Source organism: Syngnathus typhle, linkage group LG19 (genome assembly GCF_033458585.1).
Source record: "Syngnathus typhle isolate RoL2023-S1 ecotype Sweden linkage group LG19, RoL_Styp_1.0, whole genome shotgun sequence".
NCBI lineage: Eukaryota > Metazoa > Chordata > Actinopteri > Syngnathiformes > Syngnathidae > Syngnathus > Syngnathus typhle.
Window position 1 is genome coordinate 9,332,207 of NC_083756.1, and position 21,386 is coordinate 9,353,592.

Sequence of the window (21,386 nt, forward strand, 5' to 3'; positions counted from 1 at the left end):
TCCCCGTCCACAGGATCACGTGATGTTGTGCTTCCGGTGCAGCCAGGGTGATCGGCGCCTCGTGATGACGTCGATTATTTTGTATTTTTCTTTTTTTTTCTCTCGCTCACCTCCAAGCGGGCTCCCTACTCCTCCGACGTTAAGCTTCTTTTTATCCAGTCACGGCGGGTTAAGAGAAAGAAAGATAGATAGAGAGATAGAGAGAGAGAGAGAGAGAGAGAGAGAGAGAGAGAGAGAGAGAGAGAGAGAGAGAGAGAGAGAGAGAGAGAGAGAGAGAGAGAGAAAAGGCGTAGGAGACCTTGAGCACTTTGAGCTACGATGTAGTGGAGTCTGGAGCCCCTCTGGAAATTTTGCAATATGAAGAATGGAAGCAGACGATGTTACTATCAGGGAGCAGAATTTCCACAGTCAAGTCCGAGAGTACATTGTGAGTACGGAAGCGGCTAAGCGACCGCTAGGCGGCTAGCGACGTCCTCATAATTAAAAGAAAGGGGGGGGGGCTAATGCTAAATAGCTGGAACTGTCCTATAGACCGCCCTTAATTTCCCAATTTCAACATGTTCACTCGGTACTTAATTTGATTTGATTTTTGGGCGGTGACGTTCACATTCCAGCAGGCACTCACAATGGAATGGAAGAACCTGTTTTCATTCTAAATGTAATAGCTTGCTAATAACAGGAAAATACGTCTGATGTCACGCGAAGCACAACAAAGAATAATCGTGTTGTAACATACACAACTCAACGGCTAATTCATCATGATTGAATCATTTAGGAATGACAGCAATATCATTTTAAGCGAGTATTGCGCTGCACAGTTGCTAAACATGACACTGATATGTATAACTTTCAAGTTTGTTGTCTTTCCCAGAAATTGGATTACAGCCAGTAATCAGGTTGTCACCGGTAGAGCTAAGAATATATATGAGAGACAGGAAGCGCAGACTAGCGTTACTGTAGAATCCTTACACTAAGTCACAGATGCTACAGTAGAACGTGAGGATGGTGATCCCTGTCCTTCAACTGAACAATGCAAAATCAATGTGGATCGCATCAAGTGATGGGATAACGAGAAGAGTACAAAATTCAATAAGTATTGCTTGTGTGTTCCGTGTGGAAAGTGACTTCACAAAACGGCTCATATTGTGAAAAAGCTAAAAGTGTCAAAGTCTGTTTTATTGTCAATTTCTTCACATGCCAAGACACACAAAGAAATCGAAATGACGTTCCCACTAGCCCACGGTGACAAGACGTAGTACACAATATACATACAACACAAAAAAATTAAAAACAAGAAGGCACAAACAATGAATAAATAAGTGTATCTGCACATCTCCACTTCCATTACAACTCCATGCCCCGTTAAGGTGTGAAATAGTGTCTCGCTGTGTGGACTATCCCGCATGTAGTATTGCATGTAGACAGGCCAGGCCAGACCAGACCAGGCCAGGCCAGGCCAGGCCAGGCCAGGGTGTTGTCCTTTTTTGTTTTTCTTCTTTCAGCTTTATCAGCTGTGCGCACCCGATCCCGTCCCCCGTGTTTTTGGCGGCATCGCACAGGCTGAGTCATGTCGTGATGCTGACACAGCGCCAAGCGCTGAAGTGGCAGCTTCTCGACTTTCTATTAGTGGCGTCTCGCTCTCTGTCACAGGACGAGGAGGGAATGTGGAACGGGATCTTGTCCGTCGGCATATTTAGACTCGACAAACACATTATGAGTGAGAAGCATGTGTGTTGGCCTAATTCATGTCATAAAGATTTTGTTTCCCTTTAGTCAGAGCTATAGAGTAATAGGATATGATGACCATTTGAAATTGAGTCAGAACTGATGAAAGTAACTTTCCAAAGGTCTTCTCTCTAAACTAAAGAGGCAGACTTCTGCTAAACGCATTACCCTCATTTAACGCCAGGTACTTTTTGCAGCAGCGAGCGGACTAAATAAACACCCTGGGCCACACGAGCTTTGAAATGAATAGCTTGTTTATACTTTTGCACGAGTCAACGTGTTCTGAAAGTGTTCAAGGCTCATTTACAAAGTGACCACCCACCACTAATAAATATTCTTCACGTTGCCGTTTCAGATATGCTTCCTCCTGTTTGCGGTACTTTACATTGTCTCCTACGTCATCATCACCCGATACAGAAGGAAGACGGGTAAGTGTATCTTGGAAGCACCGATTTGTCATCGTGACCCCATACATGAGTGAAAAACGCACTGTTTCGTGTTCACTCGAAAACCTCTTGTAGTACCAAGACCGACCGGCGGGAGGCAGCATGACACCGTCGTAAAACACAAAGAAATGTGTGCAAAATGCAAATGCTCTCGTTTTCTAGATGACCACGAGGACGAAGATGCTGTTGTCAACAGAATATCGTGAGTCTTTCATTGTATACACTCCCAATAGAAATATGATCCAAATTTAGGAAGGAGCAAATTTCAAGCGGAAGGGTGTGCAGTCCGACCGCCTCTGAGGATGACATCCAGCGCTTCAAAGTTACGCCAGAATCATGCAAAATAAAGGATGGGGGATTGTTTTGATCTCTGAGAAGCACACAGTAACACAAAGTTGTATTTGAAGGAAAATATTAAGAATGACCCCCCCCCACCACCAGATTGTACTTGTGCACGTTCACGCTGGCCGTGTCGGGCGGCGCCGTCTTCCTGCTGCCCTTCTCCATCATCAGCAACGAGATCTTGCTGTCCTTTCCCAAGAACTACTACATCCAGTGGCTTAACGGCTCCCTCATCCACGGTCAGTGTGCATCGCATCTGCTTGACAAACACCTTTCAACTGTGCTCTCAAACTGACTGACTGACTGACTGACTGACTGACTGACTGACTGACTGACTGACTGATTGACTGACTGACTGATGCACCGGACCTCCCGGAGGGCCAGCTGTCATGTCATCTGCTCTGTGCTGCAATGGCCTTTAGAGGGCGTGTGAGTCCATCACATATGCCACCCGTCTCAGGCTGCCATCAAGGCTCATCGTCAATTTTAGATATTGGGTGTCATTTTACAACTCATTGAAAGGGGAGTGTGCATTTTGCAATCCACAGAGGTCAAACTCAATTCAGATTCTATAGAGATACTTGTGTGAAGAATGAATTTGCCATCACTTGACTTTCTCCAGGTCTGTGGAATCTGGTGTCGCTCTTTTCCAACCTTTGCCTCTTTGTCCTGATGCCCTTCGCCTATTTCTTCCTGGAGTCGGAGGGCTTTGCTGGATCTAAAAAGGTAGGGGGAAAGAAAAAAACGACAACACATTTCTGCATGTACAGTAAACGGCGGCGGCGGCGGCGGCAGCAGCAGCAGCAGGTGCCTCGTTGCGTGGCCTCTCGCTGACTCGCGCCGCTGACCCAAAGCTCATTAACCATGAAAGTGGGAATCTGGTCTTTGCCCCACGCCACATCCTGACAAGGCCTCGCAATAAGGCCGCTTCAACGCGACCGCTTCGGCCCCACTGATTTAAAGCCTGATTCCTCGTCGCCCCCCCCCCCCCCCCCCAAAAAAAGCCTCCCCGCTAACCCCCTAAAATAAAACTTCAAAAGGAGAGGCTAATAATCGAGTTGTAAGGCTCGGCGAACTTCCTAGTTTAATTGATTACACCCCACCATGGTGGGGGTGGCCGGGGGCTCGTGTTGCAAGCATCCATAAAGTGGCAGCAACACGCACGACAGCACAATAGAAGCTTGCCAAATGGAAGGAAAAAGATTGACTTTTAATACACCTCCATCCCGTTTGAAAGGCCCCTGTGTTATGTCTCTCCTGCCTGGCAAAAAGGACATAAAAATGGCTGCGTACTGGAGCCGCAGGGCTAGGACAGGCCAGGCCAGCCGCCAGGCCAACTGCCAGGCCAAGCCAGGCATTTGTTGAGGCGCAATTTGGTCGGGAAGGGAGGGAGGGCCTCTTTGCCTTTTCGTCCTGCTTTCTCGCTCCAGCATCGTCCGTCCGTGTAATATATATCGAGGCCCCAAAAGTCAAAGTCATGCTGGGGTTTTTTTTTGTCAAATAAAAAAAAAACAAGGAGGAAGAATACAATTCACAGGTACGAGTAAAGGGATTTGCCAGTGCAGGAACCTTTTCCTCGATCATCACTGGAAGCATAAATAATGGCAAGAACAAAAGCGGCCTTCGTGCAGCAGCAGCAGCAGCAGCAGCAGCAGCAGCAGCAGCAGCAGCAGCAGCAGCAGCAGCTCCCTTTTGAGTGCGGAAATGAAGCCAGCGATGAACTTGGCAGCTAATGTCGCAGGCCGGGCCCGCCTTTTCATGTGGCCGCGCCGTGCCGCGCCGCGCCGCGCCGGCCTTTGACGACGCACTAAAAGACGCGGCAGCGAGAAAAAGATGGAAATGCGGAAGTTTTCTTTCCTTTTTTTTTTACAGATTTAACTGTTCAGCTCGTTGTCGGGTGGGGGTGTCAGCCCGGTGATTCATAGTGTAACAAATTGTCCAAATTGTGGATGAATCGGAGCGGCTTAAGGCTCCTGACTTGTGATGTTATGATCCGAGCTTTATTTGCCGCTGTAAAATGTCTCCCCCTTTTACGGCCGGTACTCAAATCCTCGCAGAGGAGCTGCATCGCTCACAGGTCAATCTTGGGTTCAGCAGGGTTTTTTTTTTTTTTGTGTGAAATAACACATTATCATCCAGCCACTGAGAATTCCATGTTTGTCATTTTTCAGGAAAATGCTTTCAAGATTTATGGCCGCAATCAATTCTGACTCGCAATTGGATCTTTCGACTAAATTTCGGTCACCTCGCGACCGCCAGAAGAGGGCACGGCACGACGGGCGTGTTCCGACAAAGTGTATTTATCTCCCGAAATTAACCAAAGTCTTTCATTTGCAGACGTGACGAGTGGAATCTCTCGGAGCTATGTTTACTCCAAACAAGCTGCTAGGCCCGCACAAGCACGCACGCACGCACGCACGCTCATCGTTTAGCTTTGAAGCGCTAACCTGCGCTCTTTGTCATTTGTGATCCAAAATGAAGTGGAGTGGAGTGGTATCCATCATTAAAAGATCATTCAGTTGTTCTGGAACTAGCATCCCGCTCGACTTTCAAGGTTCCACTGATGATTTTTGCGAGAAAGCGCGAGAAAGTGGCGTGTTACAAATAAGGCCTGGCCGCCGTGTGGAAACGTGTTTGATCTTGAAATGAGTTGCAATCAGTCTGACCCCTTGACTGACCCAGCAGAGGGCCAACAGGTTTCATCTGGCCGTTAAAGAAACTCCTCATCAATCTCATCCTAAGCTGATGATGAGGAGTGTGTTTATTGTGTGTGTGGGGGGGGGGGTGGGGGGGCAGGAGAACGTCTCAACGAGCGAGCGAGCGAGCGAGCAAAGCCCAGCAGCCCGAGCCCGCGTGTGCGCGCGGTGTTACTAAGATACTCGTGCTCTTTGTTGCGCCTCCACAATGGGGGCTGGGATATTTATTTCAAATCTCCTGCACATGCAGACATTTTTCCCAGGCCTTCTTTGGGCCGGGAACAGAAAGCGATGTTTGCATACCTTCCTTTGAGGTCACAATGTCTCCCTAAAGCTGTCCGTTGCAATGTGGGTTGCCATGGGAACATATTAGCTCCAGCCGGGAATTTAAAAAAGAACAAGCAAGTTGCTCAAGTTGTCCCCCCCCCCCCCCCTCCTCCTCGATTGACGTCGTTTTCTAAACCGTGTAGTAGCTTCTTTTTTTGTTGTTGTAATTAAGATATCATTAAGCAGACAATATACAAGGGGTGATCAGTTTACGACCTGCTGTATTTGGTCATTGGATGGCGTGGATGGAAATGTATGTTGCGCTCGCCGTCGGTCATTTTGCGGCCACCGACCGTAAACACCGTTTGTTTGAACGATACGACGTGAGGCCGGCCGGGCTCACCGTGTCGTGTCCTCTCCTCTGCTTTGCGTCTCCCCACACGGCAGCGGTCATTGCGGCCGGCCCTTCAACCACGCGCTAATAAGGTCCCCGGGCATCTGGCGGGGGCCTTTTCTCCCTCTCTTAGTTAGCACAAGCGCCAACTCTGCATTCTCAATGACTCTCTGGCTAGGCCCCATCCCCGCCTTCTATAGCCACACACATTCACGTCACAGATAGGACAGCGCACAGTGCACGCCGTGTCGTGTCGTGTCGTGTTTCTCGAAAGTGGCTCCAGTTCAAGCGCGAGCCAAGCGGCGGTGGGGATCGGGGCGTGCTGAATATTTCAGAGCGCCTATATTTAGCCCAAAGCAAGCTACACAATTAGAACGTTGAGAATAGAAACTTTGAGTGTCTATGATTTCTTTATTTGATGCCTTCCGCCAGTTGACAATTCTTTTGATGGGACCTGCCTATTTATATAGCACCGTTTCAAATGAAAGCTCACTCGCCTTCCCGGCTTCGGGGAAGAAACAAAGCTCTGCGACAAGAATAAACCAGAGCGAGGGAGGGGACGAGCGTTGCCTTTGCCCTAAATGATCTGAACGCCTGCCTATCAATGATTGAGAGCCCATCTATCTCAAGGGAATACACCTTCAGGATAGCAACTCCTGAGGTGGAGCGCTCGGTGCTCCTTAAGAGCGGACCTGAAAGCATTGCGCGCGCTCCCTCAACTCTCTTGGGAGGGAGGGAGGGAGGCAGGCAGGCAGGCACGGAGATGCGCTCTCTGCAACACCTTTTGAATTTGCAATCCGAGCTGCCCCATTGCCTCGATAGGCACGGCGATGCGCTCTCCGCAACACCTTTTGAATTTGCAATCCGAGCCGCCCCATTGCCTCGAGAGTCACGGAGATGCGCTCTCTGCAACACCTTTTGAGTTTGCAATCCGAGCCGCCCCATTGCCTCGATTGTTGCAGCATTGACCTATCTCACGTATGAAAGGCTCGATCAGTCCGATTGCGCTGGCTGCGGCGTCCGGCTTTTTGAAATACGCCCATGCGGGCCCCATTTCATTTGCAAACTGTTAGCTGTGGATTAGCGCTTTCAAAGGCAGACCCCCTTTGCGTACCTGTTGGCCAATGCTGAGCAGCCGCCACAGCGCCATCCCTCTTAGCCGCTAACAAATTGCCCCTGTGCGGCCAATTTTGCCAGCTCCCTCCCTCCCTCCCTCCCCCCTTGTTACCCACCAAGCTGACATCTATCTTGCGGCGCTAGACAGCGTGGCTCTGTGTGAACAGGTAGACTTTATGAACCACTCAGCGGTTAGTGACCCGGAAAAGCCAAATTAGCCCAAAATCCCGCCGTCTGTGCCGCCCAGGATACAACAGTGCTAGAGGAGCTCCTAATCGGGCCCAGATGGTTGGTAGGGAGGCCTGCTCTGGATCGCAGACAGTAGCTGACCTGGCCCCCCTGCCTCCCTCCCTCCCCCCCCTTCTTTTTTCATTTCAACCTCTGCCAGTGCCCCGTTTACAGAGCGCAGCAATACGTGTGCCGCTTTACGCAATCACGGGCTGGCGGGCTGGGCCGGCCAGCCAGCCTTTATGTCGCGTGTGTGGCGTGACGAGAGGAAACGGGACGTCAAAGTCAGGCCCGTTTCCAAACCAATGCTTTAAGAGCTGTGGCGAGACCTTTGCTCTTTTTGTGCACTTTAGGGTATTAGGGCGCGCATTTTGGAGACCTTTGTGATGCTCTTCTTGCTGGCCCTGCTCATCTTGGGCATGGTGTGGGTGGCGTCGGCGCTGATCGACAACGACGCGGCCAGTATGGAGTCGCTCTATGGTACGAGCGCTCGCCACAAATTCAATGGCTTGTCAAGCACCAGAACATTTGTCTCTGTTTGTCTCTCTCTCTCTCTCTCTCTCTCTCCGTAGACCTGTGGGAATTCTACTTACCCTACCTGTACTCGTGTATTTCACTGATGGGAGGGCTGCTTTTACTCAGTAAGCCATTTCAAATGCTCCTCACTTGATCTTTTGGAACCTTCTCATTTGTTTTGCTTGCTAGTGTGCACTCCGGTGGGATTGTCCAGGATGTTCGCCGTCATGGGCCAGTTACTTGTCAAGCCGACGGTAGGTCGAGGCATATCGCACATTTTGCTCGTCTCTCTCCGGGCTCCTTACAAATCCATCCGCCGACTACAAATACGTCAGCCGGCGGTGCTCATCTCTCCGGTCCCACTTGGGGCCTAATTACTAGAAGCCATTTCCATCTCCTCTCCTCTCCTTCACTCTTCAGATCCTGGAGGACCTGGATGAGCAGATTTACTGCATCCATTTGCAAGAGGAAGCCCTTCAAAGGAGATTAAACGGTACGGCTGTCCGAGACGTGTTGGCACATTAAACGGGAGGGAGGGAGGGAGGGAGGGAGGGAGGGCGGCCCTATCGGCTGTGATGGAGCACGCTGCGCTGGAATCAATTAGCGGGGAAGGCGCGGTGACACACACAGACACACCGATTGAGGGCAAATCAGCCTCTGGCGGCAAAGGCCCTCTTCTTCGTTGTCATTCTCAGACCAAGAAAAAATGTTTGAATTGACTTTTCACTGAAATCTATAAAGAAGACGGGGCGGAGGGCGGAGGTCCTGCCGCGCCCAACCTACCGCCCTCCCTCCCTCCCTCCCTCCCTCCATACTTCCCTCCCTCCCTCCCCGGTCGACTTTGCTACAAAGCGAAAGTGGAGGAAGTTTGGGAAGGTGTGCCCGGTCACCTGCATTTCCTTTTCTTCTGTTTGCAAATTCCTTGAAAAGAGACAGGAAGTTTTGGCCCCCTTCCAAAAGGGACTTTAATATCAAGTCAAGCGCGAAAACCAAGAGTACAAGCAAGAGTCTTTTCACACCAGCCAGGGAGGTACGGGAGATGGACGGGCGCGATAGCGGCTCTTTTCAAACGGGATGACGGCCGCCACCTGAGCGTTGTGCGCGGCCGCCCGCGCTTTGAAGCAAACCACGGAATAATTGCAATCTCCGTCTTATCGGGAGCCGTTTGATCTATTCAAAAGAGCCTCTCCGTATGTCCGTCCGTCCGTCCGAGCCGCTCCATTTCTGCTGGCTTTCTGGTCGAAAACGCAGTTCGGGGAAAGTTCACGTGACCGCTTTGTGTTGACAGATACGCACCGACGAGCCGCATCAGGCCAAGCGTATGTTTAGTGGCGATACACGTCCGAGCCGTGCCAAGCGTGTGGGCGGGTGCCAGCCGCTTGAGAGCAAATCAATCTTATTTTGGCTCACTGGTAGCGCATGTTTGAAATTGAACTTAACGGAGATTTGCTTGGGAGACTATTGAAAAGAAATGAGAAGAGTGTCCTTGAAAGTGGGACGTACAGACAACAGCACTCGCTCGCTCGCTCGCTCGGTGGGTCGGTCCAGATGCTCTGCGACACGACGACCTTGCCTCGGCGTGCTCGTTTGCATACCCCCCCCCGCCATTCTCCCGAAGGTTAGCGAGGTTAGCTGGCGTGACTCGGGGCGCCAGAAGCCCGGCTCAGCATTTGTCAGGATATATTTAACTCGAACGACGTCACTACTGCGGTTGACACGGTGCCAAGGCTCCATTACTGCTTGGCGCCCTTTGTTTGCGTCGTTTGTAAGCCACGAAGCAGTGATCTGCCGCGGGTGACGCGCCGCGCCGAGCCACAAACGAATGGGCCGTGACAATGACTTTGGCGTTTGCTGGCTTTTGAAAGCACATGAGAAATGTCGAGACGTCGATAAAATGCCGAGGATTGGATCCCATTCACTCTCAATCATGTGCTCAAATGTGTTTTTTGTGTCGGCGGTTAGGGTCGTACATCCGACTGGGCTTCACTCATCAACTCACTAAAGAACTGGACAGCATCAGAAACATGAAGAATAAACTGGGTACGTATTTTTGAATTGAATAGAGTGGGACTTTTCTTTTTGGGGGGGGGGGGGACATACGTATTGCTGACCGGCACTCCCTTTCTCTCCGTCTGCTTTTAATTCCCTCATTTGGACGTGGACCAGAGCTGCCTGATCATTTTGCATCCATTTTAAGATATTATAAATGAGGCTTTTGGGGAGCAGGCTGACAGCAGCAGCGAGGGGGGGGGGGGGGGCACTTAGGGATATTGGCAAACTTGATCCTCTAGCCAGCCTTTTAGTGATGTCATTCATTTAGAAAGATGGCGCTTATAAAGTGCAGCTGGCAAACTTGCGCACTTTGAGAATAAAGAGCGACGAGGTCGCAAATTGAGCGCGGCCAGTCAATACGGACCGGGCTGGTCACGTGACCCGTGACGGTCGGCCGCTGCGTAAAGGTGTCAGCCCGCCAAATATACGTCCTCCCTTCACTCCATATCATCTCAGGCGAGATTTACGAGTGACGACAAAGTGATGATGAGCGCCACCGGTTGGCTGGCTGGCTGGCCGGCTGGCTGGCTGGCTGGCTGGCTGGCTGGCTGGCTGGCCGGCTGGCTGGCTGGCTGGCTTTGATAAGAGAGGAGCACACACCTCTGACGATATGCTAAGCTTGAGGTTTGGTCCGTCGATGAATTAATGATCCAGCCAGCCAGCGGTGGGTGAGGAACTTGGTGGGATCCAGTCAAGATAGTTACAAAAGTTTAGAGGATGTGTTGATTTAATCCCTTTACGATGGTTTGAAACTTGACATTTTCTCCAGAGAGAAGAAAGCAAGCGTCTGGTTGGGAGAAAAACTTGCTGTATCCTATTGTCATGCTGATCCTTCTGGCAGGAACGGTGAGCGCGTGCGCCCAGTGCCCATGGTGCCCGTGGTGGTCTAAAGCCTTTTCATTTGTGTGTGTCCGCAGACAATCGCAGTTCTTCTGGTGGCGCTGAACATCCTCTACCTTCTGGTGGACGAGACGGCCATGCCCAAGGGTTCCACGGTACTTTGCGTCTCCGCTATTTTCAACGACCGAGACGAGCGCTCGGGCGTTTGGCTAAAGTGACGCGTTTTAAGCCTCCCTCACGCGCACAAAATGGCGAAGCGGTCCTATCTGACCCGCCACCTTCATCAATCAAATTCCGGATATGCTCAGGTGCGCGCTCGGAAGAAAAGCCTCAGGCAGATGGTAATCGGGGCCCCGACCGACTTCTTTTTGCTTTTGTTTTGGAAGAGGCACGTCGCAGCACTTGCAAAAAGAAAAAGGCAGCGCACGCGGCGGCACGTCTCAAGTCCGCCACGGCTGAAAGAGCCGCGCTGGCTCGGGAGGGAGATTTTCATCGTCGCCTAACATGCCATGCCGTGTGTGTTAAACTGCCCTTATCTGCTCTCATCTACACTGACAGAGGTGTGTGCGCGTGTGTGTGCGCGCGAGCGAGCGAGCGGTCGCATTCTTGTCTCGGCCGGGGCAACATCGTGCGTGGGACTTCTCCATCTATTCGCTTTACGGACAGGCACAAACATCTTGAAGAACATCTGGAAGCCGCTTGTAAAGTATTAGTTGCCTTTCGATTGACACGCAATCCAAATGGACCTTTTTTTCCTACAAAGGATGCAAGCCATCAGTGAAGAGGCTTGTCCTTAAACTTTTGCCCGTATCCCGTTTTATCCGCGCATCTAAATGATGTAAAGAGGCCGAGAGAGTGCGTTGTCAAAGAGATCCGTCCGGACTGTGGGAAAGTCAAATGGGGCTGATTGTTATGTAGCACAATGGAATTGCCCTGTCAATGTTTGCCTTCCCGACAACCCATCCTGAGCGGGCCACACAGCCAAACGCCATGACGCTAGCGATGATGAAGCAGAGGGCGGGCGGGCGGGCGGGCGGGCGGGCGGAGGGTTTGTGGGCGAGCGAGCCAGCCGGTGGACGCAGGGCGAGAGGAGGAAGCGGAGCAAAGTCTGTCAAAGGACACCTTGTTTTACAGCCTGATGAACAAGCACTAAGAGCGGCGAATAAAATTCTTACTGCAGGCGAGTCCAACACTTGACACTGTATTTCCTTAAGTGGACTATTAGCTGCGGGCTCACCTCCTCCTTTCCCCTCCCCTCCCCTCCCCTCCCCTCCCTGGCATGGTTGCCGACGTCATAGCGACACGGCCAGCCCGAGCGCCACAATGCGACAACGAGCAAGCGCTCGTTACTCAAGTGCGCTAGCTACTTGGCCAGCGGAGGCGCTGTTGATACCACCTAGCAATTTAGCGTTTGACTTCACTGTCACATTTCAAAGCATTCTAGATAGCATCAGAGAAATCAAATGTCACTCAGTCACAAATTGTGCCGTCATAAATTTGAGAAGGTCTGACGACGCAGATAACGCAAATCTTCTCTCCTGTGAATGATGGCGCGGAGGAGCATTTGGACCGGCTCCCGTTCTCGTAAATCACACAGCGAGCGGATGGAGAACGTCGAGCGCTACTAATGCCTTTATGCACAAAGTAACAGATGAGCGACCGAAAAGGACATTAGTAGCCCCAACCTTGTCGTTGTCTGCAGACAATGCCTTGACGTGACGCCCTAAGCCACCTGCCCCCGTTGACCGTCAGCCCAAAAGACGGCTTGAAAGGAAGTGAAAGAAAGTTTGCTGTCCTCGGCATATGCGCGCACACACATACAAGCTTCCCTCCCTCCCTCCCTCCCTCCCTCCCTCCATTAATAGATGACATCACATGGTGTCTGCTAATTCCCCGTGTAACAGCACTGCACAGTGCACGGATGGCTCTGCAGTGAGCTCCCAAGGGATGACAGTTGCATAAAAAGGCATGAAAGAACTTGCCAGAGCCTCCCTACCTACCTCCCTCCCTCCCCCAAACAAATCAAGATAATGACACTCAAGGTGTCTAGAAAGCTATAAAACAGAATTAGAAAGAATCATGGAAAAGTTGGACCTGTGAAGCCTAAGTCAGAAGTGAATTTGCCCTGCCTGCCATGAGCTGGACTTTTATGCAAGCTGTCATTTGGCACCTTTTATTGACACCGTCACTAAGCTGATAATTCTAGCCGGCTTGGACGGGCGGACGGACGGACGGACATTCCCGAGCCGTAGGTGTGCTCAAAGATGTCGTTCTATTTTTCATCCGTGTGAATTGCTTGTCCAGTGTTCCTCCCAAAGAGCAAATGCTGCTGCCAAGTGTTGAAAAAGCCAATATTTAGCAAGTGACTGACTGGAGCAATGATTATTTGTTGTGTTGTTTTTCTGTTTTTGGGACGCTCGCTCGCCGACCCCAACGCTCAGTTGAAGCAAAAGATTCTCTTTCTTTTTTTTTGGTTGAAACACCTGTTGACATATTGTACGACAGGCCCGCCATTTGAAAAGGAACCTCTTTCATCTTGTTCCATTCATGATTTTGATTGGCTCGCCGCTCAAGTGGGGTGGGGTGGGGGGGGGGGGGGGATTCTTTGTGCTGGGCGCAACTTTACTTTGCACAATCTTCCGGTTTGGCACATTCTCATTTCTGTTGACGTTTTCAGTCAGCCGTATCTGATTGCACCGCATTTATCTTCACGCGAGGAATTCACGTGCATGTCAATTGCACCTAAATTGCGCTCATGTTTTTGATTGCTGATGCGTGACTACAATGACTGATCCAGTTCTTGCGCCTTCCTTCCTTCCTTCCTTCCTTCCCAGGACCGAGGAGGTATCGGGAACACCTCTCTGTCCACTTTTGGTGCGGTCCAGGCCGTGTTGGAGATCATCCTCATGTTGTATCCTGAGCCCTGCCCCCCCTCAGGACACCTTCCGGAAGACATGTCGTGTGCCGCTCACTTCATCACCTTTTATAAAAACCTGATTGGTTTTGTCTGTTAACCCAAGAAAAAAAAAACCATTTGGTAGGATGGGCATTTTTTTCCTTTCCTTGTTGTTGCAGTTTCTCCTTGACTGTCGGCAGTTATTTGATGGCTTCCTCTGTGGTCGGCTTCTACAGCCTGCGCCTGTTTGAGGGCCTGACGCCCAGGAAGGATGATACAACCATGACAACGGTAAAAAGCAGGCTCGGTCGGGGTTAGGGTGAAGTGGGGGCAAGGGTGCTGAGAATGTTCCAAAGGTCCGTTTCATCTGCTCCCTCCCACTGCTCACAAATGTTTTCCTCCGGGCCTCTCAATGGCTTTAGTCGATGGCTCCAATATTTGTTTGTGGGCTGCGCAAACACTGTCAAAGTGCAAGCTCTTTTCTTGTACATCAGAGGGTGGGAATTGTTTTTTTGTTTTGGTTTTTTTCCACCTCCAAGAGGATGTGGGTTCTTTTGGGCCATAGTGCCACCTATTCACTTGGTAATGAGTTTGGGAGTGGTGAGGCTTGTTAACTAGCCGCAAGGCTCCGGTGAAAGGACAGAGAACCTGGTAATGAGCAACTTCACAGGCACCAACTGTACAATATGCCAAGCCCATTTAAGCATCAAGTGCTGCGAGCGAGCGAGCGGGCGGGCGAGCGAGCGAGCATGTGTGTGGCCACGTCAATTAGTGCCCGCCCCGCTTTGTTTGCTACCCATGAACACATCAATCCATGAATCAAAGTGACATCAATGAGTTGTCAATTGATTTGGACACGGTTAGAAATGACTAATGCATCCGTCCTGTTTTGTAGATTATCGGATGCTGCGTGTCCATCCTGGTGCTGAGTTCAGCTCTGCCGGTGATGTCCAGGACTTTAGGTGACTTACACTTTTCTTTCAGTCACACTTCAATTCTCCTAATGCTTCCCATAGTGACATTGCAAATGAAAGGAGTGCTGGAACGAACCAACGAACGAACGAACGAAAGAACGAAAGAAAGAACGAAAGAACGAAAGAACGAAAGAACGAAAGAACGAAAGAACGAAAGAACGAAAGAAAGAAAGAAAGAAAGAAAGAAAGAAAGAAAGAAAGAAAGAAAGAAAGAAAGAAAGAAAGAAAGAAAGAAATATTTACAGAGGCGGTACTTTTCACGTTACAAAGGTACCAATAAACATGCTGAGTGCAAAGCACAGCTGTTCAAATAACGTGCGTGTGTGTGCGTGAGTGAGTGAGTGAGTGAGTGAGTGAGTGAGTGAGTGGGTGGGTGGGTGGGTGAGTGAGTGAGTGAGTGAGTGAGTGAGTGAGTGAGTGAGTGAGTGAGTGAGTGAGTGAGTGAGTGAGTGAGTGAGTGAGTGAGGGAGGGAGCGAGCGAGCGAGCGAGCGAGCGCATGCAGTGACTCACTTGGAAGCGTTACAAAATATCAACAGGTTGTGCTTTGTCAAAAGAAGTCCATTGCCTGAGATTGAGTCGAAGAGTAAAATTTTAGAATAAAAAAAGAAAGACAGACAGAAAAGATTGGTGGGGTGGGGGTGGGGCCTGACTGTGGTCTTCTATCCATTCCCATTGGATTTCCACAGCAAGTTGAAATGAATTGGCGGTCAGGCTAAAAGAATGAGAAAGTCAACGGCGCTAAGCTCTATGGGCTGGGGTCCCCCATCATCAGGCAGGCAATTTGGTTAAAGGTCCTTGATGCCTCCCAAGTGCTTACTGTGGCTGTAAATAGATCTTTGCAGACACCCAATCGATCGGCCAATCCATTTGACCAGAGAGGCTATGAAGATGTCACACGACTCCCTCCCTCCCTCCCTCCCTCCGTCAGTCTCATTTCTGCATTCAGATGACGGAGAGGAAACGTTATTGGAGCGCTTCTGCTCAAGAACGATAGTTCTGCGAGCGTGCCTTGTGAGTGAGTCCAAGGTCACGGCCAATGAAGACCAGCCTAGTGTAACGACCCACTTTGCTCATCAAGGTGTCCACTTTGGCCAGGATGCCAAGTTTGAACGAGACCGACCACAGGCACCTTCATTAGTCCCAAGCAGCTCTTTGTGGGCCGATGAGTCTTCCTGCATAACTGCAATGCTTAGTCACCTCCAACTCGCCCATTTCCAAAGCAGCGCAGAGGCTGTTAATCACGTGCGCCCGCCCGCCGCCGACTGGGCTTTTCTGTCTGTCTGTCTGTCTGTCTGTCGGCAGGCATCACCAGGTTCGATCTGCTGGGAGATTTCGGGAGGTTCAACTGGTTGGGGAACTTCTACATCGTCCTGTCGTACAACATGCTGTTTGCCGTGGTGACCACGCTGTGTCTGGTGAGGAAGTTCACCTCGGCCGTGCGAGAGGAACTCCTCAAGGCCTTAGGTAAGAAGTTGCACTGGACAGTGGCTGCCGCCGCCGCCGCCGCTGCCGCCGCCGCTGTCACTCCATGCAATGTCTCTCATCCCTTATTTCTTATCCCTGGGCAGGTTTGGATAAATTGCAACTGTCGCACAGCCCCACGGACCCGGAATCGGGGAAGCTTTCGGCCAACGGCCATCAGAAGACTCTGTGAAAGGATTGACGGGGGGAAGGGAAGGGAAGGAAGGGAAAGGGATCGGCGGCAGGCGGGCAACTCCATGAACCCGAGTGCCATCAAATGAAAGCGTAGAGCCCTCCCCTAACTACTTTATGGTAGTTGGGACGCAGCCCAGAAGAGGCTGAGGAGTGAGATGGAGAAGACCTCCCCCCCCCCCCCCCCCCTCCTCTCTTTGCCCAGGTTTCCACCAAGTGGTCAAGTTTAGATCAGGTGGATCCTAATGCTGCACTGTCTGGGCCAATGAAGCGGCTCCCAAAAAATGAGCTGGCTGGCTCCCAAAAAAGGAGCTGGCTGGCTGGCTGGCTGGCCGGCTGGCTCCAATATTTTGTAAAGCTGAACAACAAAAGCAGGAGGTGGCAGCCAGGCTTTGATAGCTAAAAATCACCACGCCGAGCGTTACTATTCCCTTTGTGCTCGCAAAAGGAAAAAAAAACAGTCCGCATCGAGCGCATCAGCAAAGCTTTCCATAGGAAACAAAAAAGGATAGATTCAAAATGGTATCAAATGGAAAATTGAGCCAGATGATGTCATTGGATAGAACTTTTTAGGTGCTCTACATTTTGGACTATTTTGCCCCCCACACCCACACACACACACACACACACAACTGCCCTCTCTAAAAAGGCCACTGTCTGTTTCTGTATTGACTTGTATATAGTATGTTGAATAGCTCTTTTTGCATGATTCGGAAGTAAAGGTGGTGGGCACATTGCGCACCACGCAATGTGTACATATTGCCTCCAAGCAAGCCAATGCACAAAAACGGCGTGCAGCTTGGACTGGCGTCAATGGGTCACCCTCGCTCGGTCCGCGGAAGCACCGCAAATGCCTTAAATGAGGAGCCCGCCGGCCGTCTCTTGGGGCTCAGCGTTAAAGGTGGCGTCTTTTCTTTTTCTCGCTCTTCGACATTTCCACTGTGATCCTAGCCAGGTTAGTCTGAAGCCAGCGACGTACGACGCGCACTACCTCCCTCCCTCCCTTTTCTTTTCGCCGTCAATGTTGTCATAGAAACGGTCGCCAGCCGGCAGGCCTGTAAAAGCCGCTGACCCATTACGGTGTCATATACTAAGGATGTGTTGTCATGACGACTCGCGATGTCAAAAAAGGAAGTTGTGTGTGTGTGCGTGCGCGCATAGTGTATTGCAATTTGTTTGAGGCAGGGACTACTTTGTTAAATATGCAGCTCAAATTGGATGTGAAATGCAAAAGAGGACCAAAGATCTGCTTTTTGAAAGACTTTTGCCAGCCCTTTGGAAAGTACAAATGATCAGATGCAAAGGGGACGAGGAGGGTTACGTGTTTTGTGAATGTCTTTTTTTGAAAAGAGTTTCTCACTCAGCTATGTGTGTTTATTTGTTGTGTTTGCAAATAAAAGTTGAAGCATATCGCCCTCGTGATGATGATGGAAAAGGCGGGCTCAGACTTCGCTCCGATGGATACGCCAATAGCACTTGGATTGATGACGGCCAGGCTAATTGAACGATTCGACATCCTTTCTTTGCACCCTATCTCTAACCGGGTGTCGCTACCTGCTTCAGATGAGCTTCTTGCGGTAGGTGGACCTGCAGAGTGGACACGCGGGACTGCGCTCCGCCACGAAGGCCTCCAAGGCGTCCAGGCAGACTTGGTGGAAGAGGTGCGAGCAGGACAGGAGCACCGAGCGCCGCCGATGGAGCTGGAAGGCAGACCACCCCGGCGCGGCTCCCGGGGGCCACAGCGCCGTCAGGCAGATGGGGCAGTCGCCGGCCCCTCGCTGGCTCACCTGAAAACAGGCAGGCAGGCGCAGGCACAAGCACACGTGTTAGGGGTTTTGGTGCTTTTTCGTTCTTTCTTTCTTTCTTTCTTTCTTTCTTTCTTTCTTATTCTCTCTCTCTCTCTCTCTCTCCCCTCACCTGACTCTGTATGCGCTCCCAATCGTCGTCGTCCTCCCGAGGCTCGGCGACGCGCTTTTCTCTCTCCGGCTGCCCCAACACTCGGCGGCTCGATGACAGCGAGCGGTCGATATCGCTGAGAAAAGCTTCGGCGTCGGTGCGGCAGCGTCGCACCAAGCCGTCGCTCAGCTCCTGCAGCTGATGAGAAGAAAGCATTTTGTCGGCAGTGCGGCGCCGTGTGTGTGTGTTCCAGCGAAGACTAATTACGTGGATTTGTGTATCGCCTGCCATGAAATGAAGGACGACTAATGGGAAGCACTCGAGACATTGCCGGGAGACACACAGTCACGGTGTGTATTTGAATAGACGCAAATTGATCATCATTCAATGGGCTGCAAAAGTGTCAGTCACCAAGACAAGCCAGCAAACTGCTCTGTGATGACCATCCACAAGAACATTTGAGGGGCAAAGGTCATGCAAGACATAGAGCCAGCCTTGCTGCGTTGACTCTGGGTTGGAAAAAGTCACATTTGTATTCTCAACAACTTTATTGGCCATTTCCTTGGATTGTCTCCGTTCTACACGCTTGCTGGATCTCCAGGGGAAGGCTCGCACAGGTCCCGGCCCGGCCCGGCCCGGCACCGACACGCCTGTTTGCATTACAGTCAGCTAAGCAAACAGGATCCCGGCCCGGCACCGCCTCGCCCCCACCAATCACCCACCCGGTGACCTGTCAGTGGCGTGTTCTTGAAGATCATCCCTAACGTGACAAAAGATACGAGAATCGCATGACCACCCACACCACGGCTGAATCACATCGGTGACTGACGCTGGGAGGGGCCTAATGTGTCACGGCCCACTTAATTGACTCAGTCAATGGCGGAGTTTAACAAGAGGGCCACGCCAGGGACAGTCCTCGTCCACTTGTCACTCGCGCTTGCTCTGCCACTTGCCAAGTGCCCTTGTTGGTTACGTGTGGGGTCGTACCAAACCCTGTCTGGAAAGTAGGCCTGACTTTCCCCCCCACCCCCAAAACTGTGATTTCCTTAAGTTCAAAGTTAACCGCGTCAATGGAGAAGTACGCGCCTCCAAGGCCCCGGTGGAGTTCACTAGGTGGCAATGTTCCCTTGTTGCTACGAGGCACCTCTGAAGACCACGCCATCATTCAACACGGGTCAGAATGTGACCCGCACGCGGCTCCCTGGGCCAAGTATCCAAACACTACAGTCGACACACACACACACAGACGGCATTAATCGATGAAGGAACGGCAGACCCAAACAAGCGCGGGAGGGAGGGAGGGTGGCATTGTGCTTTTGTCTGGAATGTTCACACTGTTTGACACAACACACAAAAACTCTCTCCGTATTAGCGAACAAACATGGAGGAGTTGACAAAGCATCAAAGGGGCTCCAGAAGGTGAACGCGGGTGAAGGTGTGGTTGCGTGCGTGCGTGCGTGTCCTTTTGGGTCAGAGAGTCTGTCTGTGATGCAACATTTGTCCATGGTGAAATCAAGTTCCTTATTTCGAATGTGTCCCATAAGAGAAGTGATTGTGACCATGTCATCCAAATCTCACCTTGGCCTCGAAGAATTTGCGCCGGAGACGCTTGTCTTTGGGGCAGACGGTTCTCCGAATGTTCCCGTAGCGCTTGCGGGCTACGTAGCCTCGCCAGAAGGCTTGAATTCTGAACATAGACTCACATCAGCAACTATTCATACAAGTTGACAGGTCACCAGATGAGACCAATCACCTGGTGGCGCAGCGGTTCCGCAAGAGGCGCGCGGCCTCGTGGATGACCCGCGTTTGGTACGCTTCCCGGCGGCACATGGGGCAGCGCTTGCGGCCGGAGAACTTCTCCAAGGCCCGCAGGCAGCTTTTGTGGAAGACGTGCGAGCACGATAGCAACACCTAGACCGACCGACAGTGGCTGGAAAAAGTCTCCAAATGGAAAAGAAATAAAGACAACTAACTACCTGAGGCAGAAGGCAGAAGGCCTCTCTGCAAATGGCGCAAGGCTGCTCGGATTCCCGGCGCTGGAGCCACCTGGCCTTCACCAGAGCCCACTCGTCTTCGCTCAGCCTCTCCGGGGGCAAGGCCACCAAGCCCATCCTCTGAGCTGGCCAGCCAACACAAAAATGACACAGTGGCTCCAATTGTAGACTTTAGGTTGCCTTTTTCTTTTCTTTTCTTTTCTTTTTTTTCATTCCTAGCGAGCCACCTACCTAACGTTGGAGGCGGCGGCGCGGCATCCAGCACATACTCTCGCTCTTCTCCGAGGCACCGAGGAACATCCTTTCGGATCCCTCTCTCTTTTGCGTGATGAAGTGCGTGCGCTTTGCTCCTGAATGTCAACAGCGGGTCCAAAAGGGAAAAGTTGGCTTCCAGAAGGTTCCTGGTGATGTGATCCTGAAGGGCCACCGAGGTGATCACCAACCTGCTGCTTACTTTGGAATCCTGTCAAATAGAGAAACATTTGCAAGCTCACCTTTCAAGACGTGACAGTAAGAAATAAGAAAGTCACACCGAAAACAATTAAAGAAGTTGATCGCTCAATGGTTTCAGCATTATTCCAAACTTTAGATTTTTCACAGGAAGATTATACTTGCATCATGTCTGATATGACTGAAATTCGACGCACATTGCATCGTATTCATGAAATGATCCCATAAGGTTTAAACCCACTGGCGGTACAGAGTAGCCAACATATTTGTTTCAAGCTAAAGTTTTAGTAGCAATACACAAAGACGCGAGGCCTTTTCAACCACTTCTTCAAACTTTCTATTTGTTTTCCCTAAAAAATCATTTGGAGGCAAAAGCCAAACCAACCTTCCTCATTGCCATCCTGTCAGCGCAGAGTTTGGAGCGGTTGCTAGGTATCCCTTTGTCACGCTTTCAGAAAGCACTTTCAAAATAAAAGAGTCAAAAGTCAAAGAATAAGACGGTCAAACTGGGACACTTATATTTCAATCATTATGAACTGTCATACTATCAGTCAGAAGGCAGTTATATGGAGCTATACGCATATTTTCATCAGCAATATGTATTGCAGAACGCTTCTTTGGAAGTGAGCAAAATTCAGCATCATATCAAGGAGGGAGCTATTCTCCCCTCGTGTATGTATTTGGGATTTGTAGAAAGAAATGCCGTAGTTTGGTACTCGATCATGATTATTTGATTGGCAGTGCATAGTTGGAACCTGACCAAAGGGGGCTGGCTAGTCAATGTGACTCACCCGGCCGGCCAGCTGTCGTCAGAACAAAGCTAAGCTGCTCATACCTGTGCAGTGAGCTCAGGGATCCCTCCCAGGTCACCTTCACATTGGAGAGAGAGAGGAAAAACAA

The 21,386-nt window shown here is 50.8% G+C and overlaps 2 protein-coding genes across 6 annotated transcripts; one reads left to right on the forward strand and one right to left on the reverse strand.

Moving 5' to 3' along the window:
- The first annotated feature begins 285 nt into the window (after positions 1–285).
- On the forward strand, positions 286–17,556 carry lmbr1 (limb development membrane protein 1). Of its 5 annotated transcripts, none has more exons than XM_061265276.1 (17): positions 286–427; positions 2,081–2,153; positions 2,247–2,373; positions 2,613–2,752; positions 3,136–3,239; positions 7,568–7,694; positions 7,787–7,855; positions 7,920–7,984; positions 8,151–8,223; positions 9,693–9,770; positions 10,552–10,628; positions 10,700–10,777; positions 13,457–13,533; positions 13,719–13,809; positions 14,414–14,480; positions 15,796–15,957; positions 16,062–17,556. In XM_061265276.1, the coding sequence occupies exons 1-17, from the start codon at positions 365–367 to the stop codon at positions 16,145–16,147; spliced, it is 1,557 nt and encodes a 518-aa protein (XP_061121260.1). In that variant the 5' UTR covers positions 286–364; the 3' UTR covers positions 16,148–17,556. The 5 variants fall into 5 exon arrangements, with proteins under 5 accessions (XP_061121260.1, XP_061121263.1, XP_061121258.1 ...); XM_061265279.1 differs by having other exon boundaries at positions 2,334–2,373; XM_061265274.1 differs by lacking the exons at positions 15,796–15,957; positions 16,062–17,556 and having other exon boundaries at positions 14,414–15,114.
- A 149-nt stretch (positions 17,557–17,705) lies between these two features.
- rnf32 (ring finger protein 32) lies at positions 17,706–20,886 on the reverse strand. The gene is made up of 7 exons (XM_061266365.1): positions 20,872–20,886; positions 20,268–20,499; positions 20,019–20,161; positions 19,796–19,953; positions 19,621–19,729; positions 18,064–18,240; positions 17,706–17,933 (listed from the first exon to the last, which is right to left on the reverse strand). Exons 1-7 carry the CDS (start codon positions 20,884–20,886, stop codon positions 17,706–17,708), a joined length of 1,062 nt encoding a protein of 353 aa, XP_061122349.1.
- Between the last annotated feature and the right edge of the window lie 500 nt (positions 20,887–21,386).